Source organism: Chamaea fasciata, unplaced genomic scaffold, assembly GCF_029207755.1.
Source record: "Chamaea fasciata isolate MVZ Bird 193981 ecotype frontalis unplaced genomic scaffold, bChaFas1.0.hap1 SCAF_3, whole genome shotgun sequence".
NCBI classification, from domain to species: Eukaryota; Metazoa; Chordata; class Aves; order Passeriformes; family Sylviidae; genus Chamaea; species Chamaea fasciata.
In genome coordinates this window covers 38,003,406-38,016,227 of record NW_027094088.1, presented here as the reverse complement: position 1 = coordinate 38,016,227, position 12,822 = coordinate 38,003,406, and the positions used below count along the sequence as shown (strand labels likewise).

General features: G+C 34.9%; 1 protein-coding gene across 7 annotated transcripts in view; it reads right to left on the bottom strand.

Moving 5' to 3' along the window:
* The window catches only part of PACRG (parkin coregulated), a 214,066-nt gene that overhangs the window by 82,997 nt on the left and 118,247 nt on the right, over positions 1–12,822 (bottom strand). For 6 of the 7 annotated variants that reach the window (XM_066178651.1, XM_066178652.1, XM_066178650.1 and 3 more), the window contains exon 5: positions 12,672–12,821. The exons of the other annotated variant lie outside the window; for it this stretch is intronic. In XM_066178651.1, the coding sequence (XP_066034748.1) occupies positions 12,672–12,821 (150 nt within the window). The remainder of the gene's footprint in view (positions 1–12,671; position 12,822) is intronic. 7 annotated transcript variants of the gene reach the window in all.

Genomic DNA, 12,822 nt, shown 5'->3' with positions numbered 1-12,822 from the left:
GACGTACTTTACAGTTTTGAGGATCAAAAAATAAATTTCCTTTTCTGTGAAGAAGAGACTGAAGAACATGGCTTTATGAAGGCACTGTAGAAAGCATTCATGTCTAACTAGAGTAAAGAAAAGGGGGTCTAGCAAGTTTCTCTCAATTTACCAGCATTTCAAATTTGAAAATCAGAATCCCACAATGTACAGTTCCAGACTCTCTAAATTATTATTTAAGTTCACTTTTATTTATCAAATCAGGAAAAAATAAAAAACAAATAGCAACCGGTATTTTGTATGTGTCTTGGATTAAGAATATTATAATGTAAATATAAAGATTCTTTCATTTAATTATTTTCCAAAAAGAAAAGCCTTTGGAAAAATGAAAGCAAAAGGCTTGGAATACTCTTTTTGCATGATTGTATACTCTACTATTTATATTTAAATCTACAATACAGCTATACTGTATATCCCATTCAAATTATGTAACATTTTGAAATCCAATTAACAAGGAGTTGTTTTTTTTTTCAAGGCCACACATAAAATTATTTTTTTTTCTTTTTGTTGGTCTCCACAAAAAAGTCTGTGCTCCTACTTTGAGTTACATGGGATTTTTCTGGGATTGCATACATGAAATAATGACACTTCACTACCTACCAGTTTCAGCCAGAGAGCCAAGAATACTTTCCAAAAGTTTGATAAAAATATGTAAAAGAGGTCCTCTGTTTAGTTTTCAAGAATACAGGAAATAATCCTTGCATTCCCTCAACAGAACTTTGAATTGCTAAAATTGTTAGAATAATTTAACAGAATCTTCACTACAGATCTGCCTTCATTAAAAAAATGAAATTTGCATGCACACACCTCATGTTTTCTGGTTCCATCATTACACATGCAGTATTTCAGATGGAAGGTTCATGATTTCCCCTTTCACACAGAAATATGTGTATACCAACCACCCCTGATCATTTAAGTTTGCTGGATCTCTTCCTGGTAGGAGCCTACGACACAATAGTTTCCCTATAACAAGTATTTGTTTACATCGAAGAAACAACAGAAAAAGTATTCCAAGGCAACAAAATCATACACTTTCATGTCTTATTTCATCAAACTGTTTGTGGTACTAGTAGGTGGTTAAATAAGGTATGTGTGAGTTCATTTAACAGAAAGAAAATGATAAACAATTTCGGATCATTCAAGAAGAGATTCCGGGCCTAACAAGCATGTCTCCCGTGCCACAGGGAAACTGCCTTTTCATAATGCCCGTGATAACTATTTATGCTGCTGCTCAAATAGCTTACCACATAATGTTTTTATTACAGAGACTGCAATTGCAACTCAAGTTATCCATATGCCTTACATTTATTTTTCTAAGTTGTAATCATGAACATCTCTGAGGATTTTCCTGTTATGACCACTCCACTGTTTAGCTCTGATTTGCAATTGGCATTTTGGTGATAGATTAACCTACTGGGATAATCTGCTTCTCTCTGAAATCTAACCTATGGACAGTGTACTCACTAAAGCTAATTTTGCACCTAAAAAGGCTAACCTCTCCTCTCCAGGCTCTTCCTGCAATCAGTGGAGACAGGTTGCACACAAGACAAAACTTTCACATATCCAGCCTTTCTGAACACTTTTTGTCTCTTTCCATTGCTAGTCAGGAATACAATATATAATCTATCGTTTAAAATACTGATCAGCATTTAACATTACACTTACATTTATCAGTAAAACTTTTTCTTAATGTACGATTCTCATCAAACGAAAATACAGCCACCTGAAGAGATTCAGGTATCTTGGCATATGTCTCGGTTCCTTTCATTTCTCTCATGTACTCTCAGTCAAGCCAGCATGGCTGAAAAGTATACTCACTTTGTTAATCAAATCATAACACACGGATGGACAACTTCTGAGACAATGGCAAGGAAGAGATGGAAATTTCTTAGTATTAAACTGATAACAAGAAGGAAAACCATCTCAAGAAAATAATATCCTCAGAAGAAAGTACCTTCACTTACATCACAGAAATATCCCTTAGCTACAGTAATTTCGGGAACTTCCTCTACAATGAAAAGGTTAGGTAATTCTCTTTCTCAGTTTCAAAACAGATTTATACCGTTTTCTTATGTAATACTTCCCTCAGTGGTTAGATTTATTAAACATGTAATTTACTGGATAGACATAACAAAAAACTTTATTTTCTCTGTAATGCACCCTCCTATTGTGATTTGGTTGAGCAGGAGTTAATTTTTAAAGGCAATTCTTAGTTAATTCTTAAAATTTATTTCACTTCTTTTGGTGGCATTTGCTGAAGGACTCTTCTTTCTTACCCAAAGACACTGACAATATAAAGTAAACCAGCAAAACTGAAAAAAAAATTATTCTCAGGATTGGATTAAAAAATTAAAAGCAAAGTCTTCAAAAATAAGGCTATCATAAAATACAATGAGATTAGGAAAGAATGAAAAATATAGGAAAATGCTAGGAGGAAAAAAGAGGGCTGACAGACACAAAGAGGAGTTTTGCAGGAGAACATTCTTTGAACAAAAATTTACATTTTATGATCCAGTTTCATTGCTTAGTTATTTGCTAAAATTTGTATTTTTTTCCTTACACTCTGCTAGCTGCAGAAATATTCAGAATTTTTATGTCTGATTAGAATTTCTGGTCTCTAAAAGTATGTCAAAGAATAAATTGATCAACATGGTTTTTACTACCTTATACTTTGACATACTCGTAAGAGAAATATGAGGAATAATGTATTGTACAAAACTGTACTTAAATTTAATTTCAAAACACAATTTCTAGCTCAGTTCAATGCCACATCATTGCTATGTTGTTGAACTACTGTAGAGCTAGAGTCCTGGTCAGGGACCATGGATTATTAACTCATCATTAAAAAACCCATACAAATACATCAGAAATGCATCTGCTTCTGTCTTTGAAGAATGAATATTAAGTAAAAAACAAGAAACAACATGTCAACACACAGGGATTGTTGGGAGTGAAAAAGAATGTAAACAGTTACTGCTGACATTGTAGAAAATCACTTCAGAATATCAACTTCTTGACAAATACTCAGCATTATGGAAGTAAAAAAAGGCATTTTGCAGTGAGACAAGAAGTACAGCACCATTTGATAACCTCTGCTTTGTATATTGGCCAAAGCCCTTTCCCATTTCATTCTTCCCTAAATGGGTTTCTGATAACTGACCTGGAGAATCAAAGGCAGAAAGCAAGCACAAGTAACCCCATCACTATCATGGGTCAACTGAGCCTGAGGGTAGCTCAACAACTGCTAAATCTGAGAAATTATTAACATCTCTAATTATACATTGATTTGATTTCTTCTCATGTACTGTGACACATTCCTTTCCTTAGAAACTGTATAGTAATACTCAGAACAAAGTGAGAAGAGAGAGAGTTGAATAAGTTTGGCAATTCTTACATTTGCTGAATGTTGGATTACTTATTCAAAGCAAAAATAACAGCGACCCTAACATGGTGTACAAGTGGAAAGTCTTAACAAAAAAGCAGGTGTTCTGGGGATTGATTGATTGTTTTTGGATTTTGTTTGGATTGATTTGGTTTGATAGGTTGATTGGCTTTGACTTTTTTTCCCCCCCAAAAATATAATTCCTAGCTGAAGCATCTAAGTTTTGAATCATATTACACTGGTAAGCAAATGCTCTGATCATAAATGTCTAATCTACTTCACTTAATTCTCAAATAAGAAAAGTTAAAAGGGTACCTTTCAGCAAGTATAGTCCTGTCAAACACACAAAGATTTTCATCAGCTAATTGCATCAGTACAGGGACAGCCAGATGATGTTATAACAAGCACATATATTTTTGCTGGAGTGTCTAAAGACAAAGATGATGGATGTGCAATACAAAAAGATAAATCAATAGTCCAAAGCTATGGGTCTCACAAAATCAATTTTGTTGCCTAGAGTGTTCTTCAAAAACTATGAAAAAAGCAACATCTTGAAATGAGATGAAATGATATAACAGAATAATAACTGAAAGACCTGAAGCACTTTAATCACCTGAGTATTTTGGTGGTTTAATCACACTGCAATATTTATGTTCCCACTGGTATCATTCCATTATATGGGACTTTAATCTGTTTTCCTTGAGGTTAAGAGAGAAATGCCAAAAGAAAATTATTATCCATACAAGGTGTTCCCTGTTTCCCAAATTTCTCTCTCCTCACTTCCTGTTGGTTTTAGGGTTTATTTTTATTAATATAACAACAGAAAGTCAGGTGCAGAGCACGTCTTTGATTTTGGCAACTTCTCAGAGACTTTCACAGAAATATTTTTCTCAGAACAGAAATACTAACTGAGCACAGAAATAAAAACATCTGCAATGAACATAATCAACTTAAAATTATGATGTGAACCCAGATTTCAGATGTATATTTAAAATAAAAAAATGCCACCCTAATACATGTGACAAGCTGAAATCATGTCTTCTCAAACTTAAGGCAAATTTGTTTGCAAACATATATAAAAAGAGAATTATGCAGACAACAAATATTTTCTCAGAATTATTTAGTGTGTACTCTGAAAGTAGTTCTACATGAAGTTGGCAGTGCAAGTTCAACTGAAGAAATCACTTTTCAATCCCAACAACCAACTGCAAACCAACTGTGTGAAAAACATAGAAATTAATTACCCAGAAGAAAATAATAACACCTAGCTGGAGGGGCAGTACTCAAATTTTAAACAATTTACATCATAAGGGACAGATCCAAAGAAAGCCTTAATATCTAGAGAACAAATGTAGGTGTCTCAACTCTCTGCAAACTGAATCAGGAGCCTGAGAAGAGTGACAAAGAAGTCCATAGGGAGCTGTTTATAGCAAATCAATAGAAAATGAGAAATTCAGGCACATGTATAAACTCTACTCATCCAAAACCTTTATTCAGAAGTGCAGAATGGCAGGTGAAGTTCTGATCTACCCAGGACAGCTAGTGAACTGTGAACCTATGGATATGTAATTCCACCAAACTGGGACATGTGCTAAACTAGCTAATTCTGCAAGAAGTATTTTCTAGATGAATCTGTGCCAGCCTGCCCCATCCCTTATGGTGTGGTTCGCTTAGGTTGAGCAAAGAGTTCAGAACTCCTACCCAAAGAAGAAATTATACATTAAGCCGTTACACAAGTCAAACAGCAGTTGAGAACTGTGGGTTGTAGTTCCAGCTTCCATAATTGCACATGCATTTTACTTTTAAAAAAATAGCACCGAACTATAGAACTGTTTAGGTTGGAAAAGACCTCTAAGATCATGAAGTCAAACCATGAACCTAACCACATCAAGTTCACCACTAAATTATATCCCAAAGTGCCACATCTATGAGTCTTTTAAACAGCTTCAGAGCTGATGACCCCACCACTGACGGTCTATTTCAATGTTTGACAACCCTGTCCATGAAGAAACTTTTCCTAATACACAATCTAAACCTACCCTGACACAACCTGAAGCCATTTCCTCCTGTCCTATTTCTTGTTACTTGGGAGAAGTGACCAGCCCCCACCATGCTACAGCCTCCTTTCAGGCAGCAGTAGAGAGCAAATGAGATACCCTACAAGTCTTTTTTTCTCCAGGCAACACACCCCCAGCTCCATCAGCTGCAAAAAGACTTGTGCTCCAGACTCTTCCCCAATTCCACTGCCCTTCCTTGGACATACTTCAGCACCTCCATGTCCCTCTTACAATGAGAGGCCCAAAACTGGACCACAGGATTGGAACTGTGGCCTCAACAGTGCTGAGAACAGAGGGATGATCACTGCCCTGGTCCTGCTGGCCGCACTACTGCTGATACAGGCCAGATGCCATTGGCCTTCTTGGCCAACCCAATGCCAAATAAGCCAGAAATAAAGCTGCAAGCAAAATAAATTAAAATAACTATGCATGTTGTGTTTTGTTGTTAGTACTACAGCTATGCATTAGATTTGCTCAAAGCATGCTTCCACTATGAACTTCTGAGGTAACTTAAACATTTCCTTGTCTCATTCGGAGGCCAAACACACACCTGCTAATATTAAGACAGGTATTAGCATTCAGTATAAACCGGCATGCAGATGCTACCGTAATTCTGCACAAGTCCAGTCCTGAATGTCCAAATCTTCCTCAAACATGGTACTTTCAAAGGCAATTACTTCCCAAAGGAACACAAATTGAACAAATGTATTAAAGCAAAGCATGATATAAATTCTTAACTCTATGAAAATTATGTTTCACTGACATATATACCCACACCCATCCTAGTACTTTCTGAAAGCTCTGATCAATTGCCAAACAAAATGCTGATTGAGGCCTACAAGCCCTTTCAGGTTATATCCATTTTACAGATGTTTCCACTGAAGCACAGGAAGCATTAAATGTTTCCATATTTTACTTGTCCATGAATTTTCTGTAAATTCAGAAGTCCTAACTCACACAGACCCTGTTTGTCATTCAATAGAAAACTCATTTTCTTGAGTCATAATATCCAAAAAATTCAAAACTGAAAAGGGAAAAAATATTGGATGTAATGTATCATCCTCTGACATGGGAAGCTTTTCATTTTACCTTTATCAAAAATTCAAGATGCTGAATTAATTAGACTATTAACACATTAAAAGTAAGTGCTAAGTGTGAATAGCTTCAATTTAATCACAGCTGAATCAGTTCTATTTTGCACAGACTTGTGCTGTATTTTCAGTTAAGAAATTAGATAGTAATTAGAAATTACCCAGCAATTATGACTTAAGTGCGATGATTCTCTCAATGTGTTAGAAAGTACCTGACAGAATATTGATTACACATTAGAAGTTTACTGTATAATCAGCTTAAAATTACATGGGTTGTATTGAAGACACTAAAGCAACAAATGCTCCAATACAGGTGGATCTTGGTAACAGTTTCTTCAGTGCTTCAGAGTTCCAGTGAGTTTTTGTAGCTCCATATGCAAGAATGGTTATTGAAATAAAATGAGATTGATCAGTGCAAAAAAAGGTGAGACAACAGATGATAATAGTTGAGGATCACTTTCCTGCTTACTCAATTACAATACAAAGCACTATTTTGTGAGACTTTTACTTTCAAGATGAGATTCTTGACAAAAAAACTTGAGATATTTTTGAAAAATACCATTAAAAGACCATCAGTGGATGTCATAGACGAGAAATGTTTTGATGTTCTTAAAAACATTGAATAATATTTGTTAAATAAATATCCTTGGAACAGTAATTCACAGAAAGCCTGTTGAAATAATACCATTAATCACAGTTGTGAATGACAAAACTATATTTTGCTTCTCACCAGTATGGTAATAACATTTTTTGGAGTGCAATCAATCTGTCTTCATGTGCTTAAAAAGGTGATTTACCAGGAGATGCCATATTGGAAAAAACACAATATTTTTCATTAAGTGTTGATGAACCAGAACATTCTGAATTCTCTTGCACTGAAGGTATATTAAAAAAAAAACAAACCACAACCCAGAAATGTATTAAAACTATTTTTTTTCACTTAGATCTGTGTTGTCACAGTGGTCTTATTGCTTCAAAGTGTGTATCCTTAAAGCAATATCAGAATCTTTGTTTTCAAATTTCAGAGATTATAACTCATGGAATTCAAAGAAAGCTTATAAATAATGAAAATCTTGCAAAAAATGCATAGGAATAGGAAGAATGAGTGTAAAAATGAAGCATAAGAACAACGTGAAAACTGGATGTAGAATACAGCTTATGTTACTAGTACACTAGCAATGCTTATTTTATCAAAAATCTTATGGCACTAAATGGTTTTTATGCAAATTTAGACTATGAATCACCTAATTCTCTGGGAATCTCCACCTTTAGTTTAAAAGGAAAAAAAAAACCCAAAAAACAAACAAAAAACAAACGAAAAAACTCCAAACAAACAAAAAAAACCCAAAAACAAACAAAAAACCCAACAAAAAACCCCAACCAAACAAAAAAACCCAACAACAACAGCAAAAAAACCCCAACCTAAAGATAGTAGCACTGGAACTCTGAGAGAAATTGTTTGAAAATAGTCTGAGAAATTAGGAGAACCTCAAATACATTACTTTGTAAACATTGTTCAAGACATCTGGGTTTTTTTGGTTTTGTTTTTGGTTTTGGTTTTTTTGTGGGTTTTTCTTAATCTGAAACATGATTTCTGAACACAGAGTTAACAAAATATGAAGTATTTTAGAACCAGACTGACTTCTAAAAGGATGTTTGTATCTATCAGAGGAAGAAGCAAACAGCTGAAATGGTCTGGGCAAGAGATTTTTTTTTTTAGAGCATATTCAATCACATTAAAGGATAATTGCTGCTTCTTACTAGTAACTTTGAACCATTTGGAGGAGCATCACTGCCTCTGGAACACACAGGCAGTTCTGCAAATACTCGAAGTCCAATGCAGGGAGAACTTGTACCTCTAGGCATAGTCTTTTGCTTTTGCTATTTAACACTTAGGTCCTGCTTCTTCCTTTAGAGTCTATGCAATATTATTGCATTTTGTAAAATAGAGTTCTCCAAAGTATGTGAAGTACCTTTCAGACAAGAGAACGTTTTTTTTTTTCCTCAAGTGTTCAGGTGCTGTAAAGCATGCAGTATATTTCTGCTTTGTGGCTTCACACTTGGTTGAATGCTACAATACAACTACATCAGGTATTCTCAGTCATACCTCTAAAATTTTATTTTCAAGAACTGGCTACATAGGTAGACACTGTCCAAGGTTTATGTTAGCTTTAAGATATTGATAGTGTCAAGGCAATTTTATTGCAGCCAAAAGAAACTTCAGTCTGCTCTATTTCTGCTGTTTTCCTCTCAGTGACTGTAACAAGTCACAGTTGAAATTACCATGCTGGAGAGGTACCTTCCACAGTGCAGTGGCACCCCGCACTTCTCTCTTTGAGGCCTGTAAATCCTATTAATATTTTTGTTTCATCTAACTTTATTTGCAACACTGTTCTTTCTCTGTATAATATAAATTGATAACATAAAAATAGCTGTTTAACTAAATATATGAATTTTTCATTTACCAATCAGGTAAATCAAACAGGAGAATTTTGCTGTTCCTAAAAGTCTAATCCTTTTAATGAATAGGTTTCTATTTTAGATATCATTCTGGCATAAATGCACCCTAATACATATTCCAGGCTGTGAAGACTCCTTTTCGTTCCTCTTTTTTCCTTTTATTTTTCTCTTCTGTTTGCTTTCATAAAACAACAAACTTACTGTATTTGTTTTTAAATTGTATTTACTCCAGATAATTTACAATTTATGAAAGACAGCTTAGAAAATAAGATACACAAAAATATATGGTTTTGTGATGCAAAGGAATACTTCCATTTGAGTCTATACAGAATTTTCATTCCCTCTTCACATGATTTAAATGAGTTTTATAAGAGTACATTTACCTTACACATTTAAACTACAGTGGCATTACAGACTATATAATAAGGCTTAGTAAGTATTATCACGACATCTTTAGTTTCTTATCTATTAGCAAATTTGAATAATAGTCCCTGTGTTGGGAAGCTTGCTTGGAGACAGCCAGTCTCCTCCTGGTCTCCAGAAAATAGACAAACAGCTCCTGTATCACAGCACTATTCCTTTTCCTCAATCACTGGAATATACTCATATTCCCTTCTCTTGCTCTCCTGCCAGCCTTATGGCTCTGGCTAACAGTTTCAGCAGAAAGCTTCAACTCTGCTTCAGAGCACACCGGCCAGATGGTGAGGGTGCCCTCAAGACATGAGTGATGCTCTCGAGAGCACCGCCAGCAAAACTTCGCTCTTTTATGTCTTAATGCTCTACAACAGGGCATTCAGGAACCCGAGGGAGAAGAAACATCTACTGAAAGTCAGGGCCTAAGTTCCATAGAGGGCACAAATTCAGACACACCAAATATGCTATGTGCACCAAAAAGCCGCTTGCTCACTAACAAGACTCTTCAGAAGTTAATAGAACCCTCTCCTCTGGCTTTCACACAGACTGTCTCAGGAGGCCTGGATCTTCCCCCTGGCATTTATAGCTTAGATTGCAATGATTTATTTTAAACCTGTGTCTTGTGACTCAGAGGGGTGAACATGTTTTATATGCTTTCAATGAATAAAACTCCTAATTTATTTTTCATCAATGCTCTCCTTTTTTATAATTTACAGAAATTACCAATAGCCATGACACATGTGTTTTATTAAATAAGAAATAGTCTATTTTTTATGACATTTCTGAGCCTCCACCTAACTTATGGATATCTTTTATATCTAAAGAATTTTAGGTTGGGAGTTTGAGAGCTTCACATTACGCACACTGCATGAAAAATCACTTTGGTTTGTTCTAAATTGGTCACCAGGTAACTTGAACTTAAGGTAAATTGGCTGTAACTTTTTAATAAAACTTTTTTTTTCTTCTCTTTTAATAGTCTCTTGACTATAAGCTTGTTTACTGAGTGTGGTATTCACAGATGCTGAATTTGGGAAAGAGCTCCTTTCATCAGATAGATACTAATCTAGTGAGGGGGCAATGACTAAAACTTGGCTTCTTCCAGTTAACTTAATTCTGGACAAACTTCCACAGTGTCTGTCTTAACAGACTACAAATCATACAAGTCCAGGAGGATTCACCACAGTTCTCACTTTCACAATCTATACAGAAAAGAAGAAAGAAGTTCACTTCACTTACCCCATCTTTCACCTGTACCAATAAACAGTGAAGAAAACAGCCCAGATCAGTCTCTGAAATTTCCTAATAATTGGGAGCAAACATCTGCACTTCAGCTGCCTACTAGCTTATGTGAGATAGAAAGAGGAGGAAAGGACCCTGTGCCAACCACCAGTGAAGGAGGAATGAAACATAATCTTTTTGTGGAAGGAGCAGACAGAGGTATTCCCCGTCATCCACATAAAAGTACTGAATAAGTTGAACAGTTTCACATGGTAGGCCTTGCAAATATCATCTATTTCTTTCCTGGTAATACTAAAGTTTCAAAATTTTTAATTCTACAGAAGTAATGACTTAATAAAATCAGTTAATTTTGGACTATTGCTTTTCATTTATTTTTGAGGCTTCAGTTCCTAAATCTCAAATATCATGATTTAGTGTAGTTTTAGATAGATGCAAATTAACAGAGCACAGATCTCATGAAACTACATTGAAAATACGTTTTATTTTTCTCACAATACAATCAAAACGAAAGATATATTTAGATTGTGTTTAATGCCTTGCCAAGCTATGTACCTGGCCACACATGAGTTTTCCCTATTATTCATCTGAAATCACTGTAGAAAAGCCCAGACAAGAGAATATATGGGCTACTTCAGGCTGAAATTTGGAAAAAAGCATGTGTGGTATATTCATTAATCAATGAAAGTCATTTTTACAGTCCTGCTTTGTGCCAGATACTGTAATTAGATCTTTTAGGGGGAAATCTTCCAATTCATAAGAAGTCCTACTGAAATTGCTTAAGTTCAGCCAACAGATTTCACTCATAACCTTTCATCCCACAACGTCTGGAAAGTCACAACTGTCATCAGAAATAACTTGCATTTGTGAAATTCCGTGTTACTGAATTTTTCTCACTAAGTAAAACAAAGTCAGGAACGTACATGTATTTAAACAGATCTAAAATGTAAATTTCATTTGTGCCTTCACGTCACTCTCTGACCAGGCATTTTTCAATTTGATTTGAATCTTATACTTACTAAAGAGTGAGTATAAGGTATTATATTCTGTAGTAATGCAAACAGAAAGTATAATATGAAGGAGTCTTGCAGAGAACTATTAAAATGCCATGAATTTCATGAAAACTCTCTTTTGAAAGCTTGTGAGGAATTAATTTCTTTTCATCTATATGGCCACAAGTTAATAATAGAAATTTTAAAGTCAGTAACTTTGTAGATAATTGAAAATAAGTACAGATAGATTTACTACCAAAAAATATTTTAAAAATTAATTTGGCAAAATCAATATACATCTTATTGATTTCAGCTGATGACTGTGATGTAAATGTATTCACAGTATATAGAACTCATAGTACCAGTTATTAAAAACTGAAACTGGTGAGATCTGCACTACAAAGAAAACACATACTTAACTGTAGATATAAATTAGTTCTAAATTTCTCTATAATAAAATCTGCTAAGTGTGCAACAATAACTTCAAACTTCACTGTTTTGCTCGATATTATCTAACTTGAAATTCTTCTACAACAGGGGTTCTCTTGACCCTCAAATTAATTAGTTTGATCTCTACTTTTATTTTTAATCTTTCCTAAACTTTCTGGTAGCAGCAAATTGCTTATGGAGAGCACAGAATTGAATAAAACAGCTGAACTAAACTAATGTGTTGGAGGGAGGAAAAAACCTTTGCAATTTATTAATGTATTCAAAAGGCTGTTACAAACTTTACAATTTAATTATTGGAAGATTATAGAACTGCTTCACTGCTTCTGTACTGTGTTAAATAAACTGTACGTGCAAGGAGTAATAAATGAAATTGTTAATTTCAGTGCATCCTTAGGGAATAGTAAGAGGGGGAGTTTACATTATTTAGAGCTCCAAATGGATTTGAGTTTATATACAGTAATAAATCTTAACTACATTGTTAATTAACCCTGCCTCAAGCCCCTTTTTGCCTTAGGAGTTGAAAGACACAGTGTCTGTTAGGATAACTCACCATCCATGTGCTTAAAGATGCTTAGGATTGGGAGAATTTGCCGATAATAGGGCACCAAGGCCTCCCCCACCATTTCAGCTGACACCACCAGGTGCTGGATGACTTTCAGTGTGGTGCAGAGGACCTGTCGGTTACGAAGGTTCAGTGCATC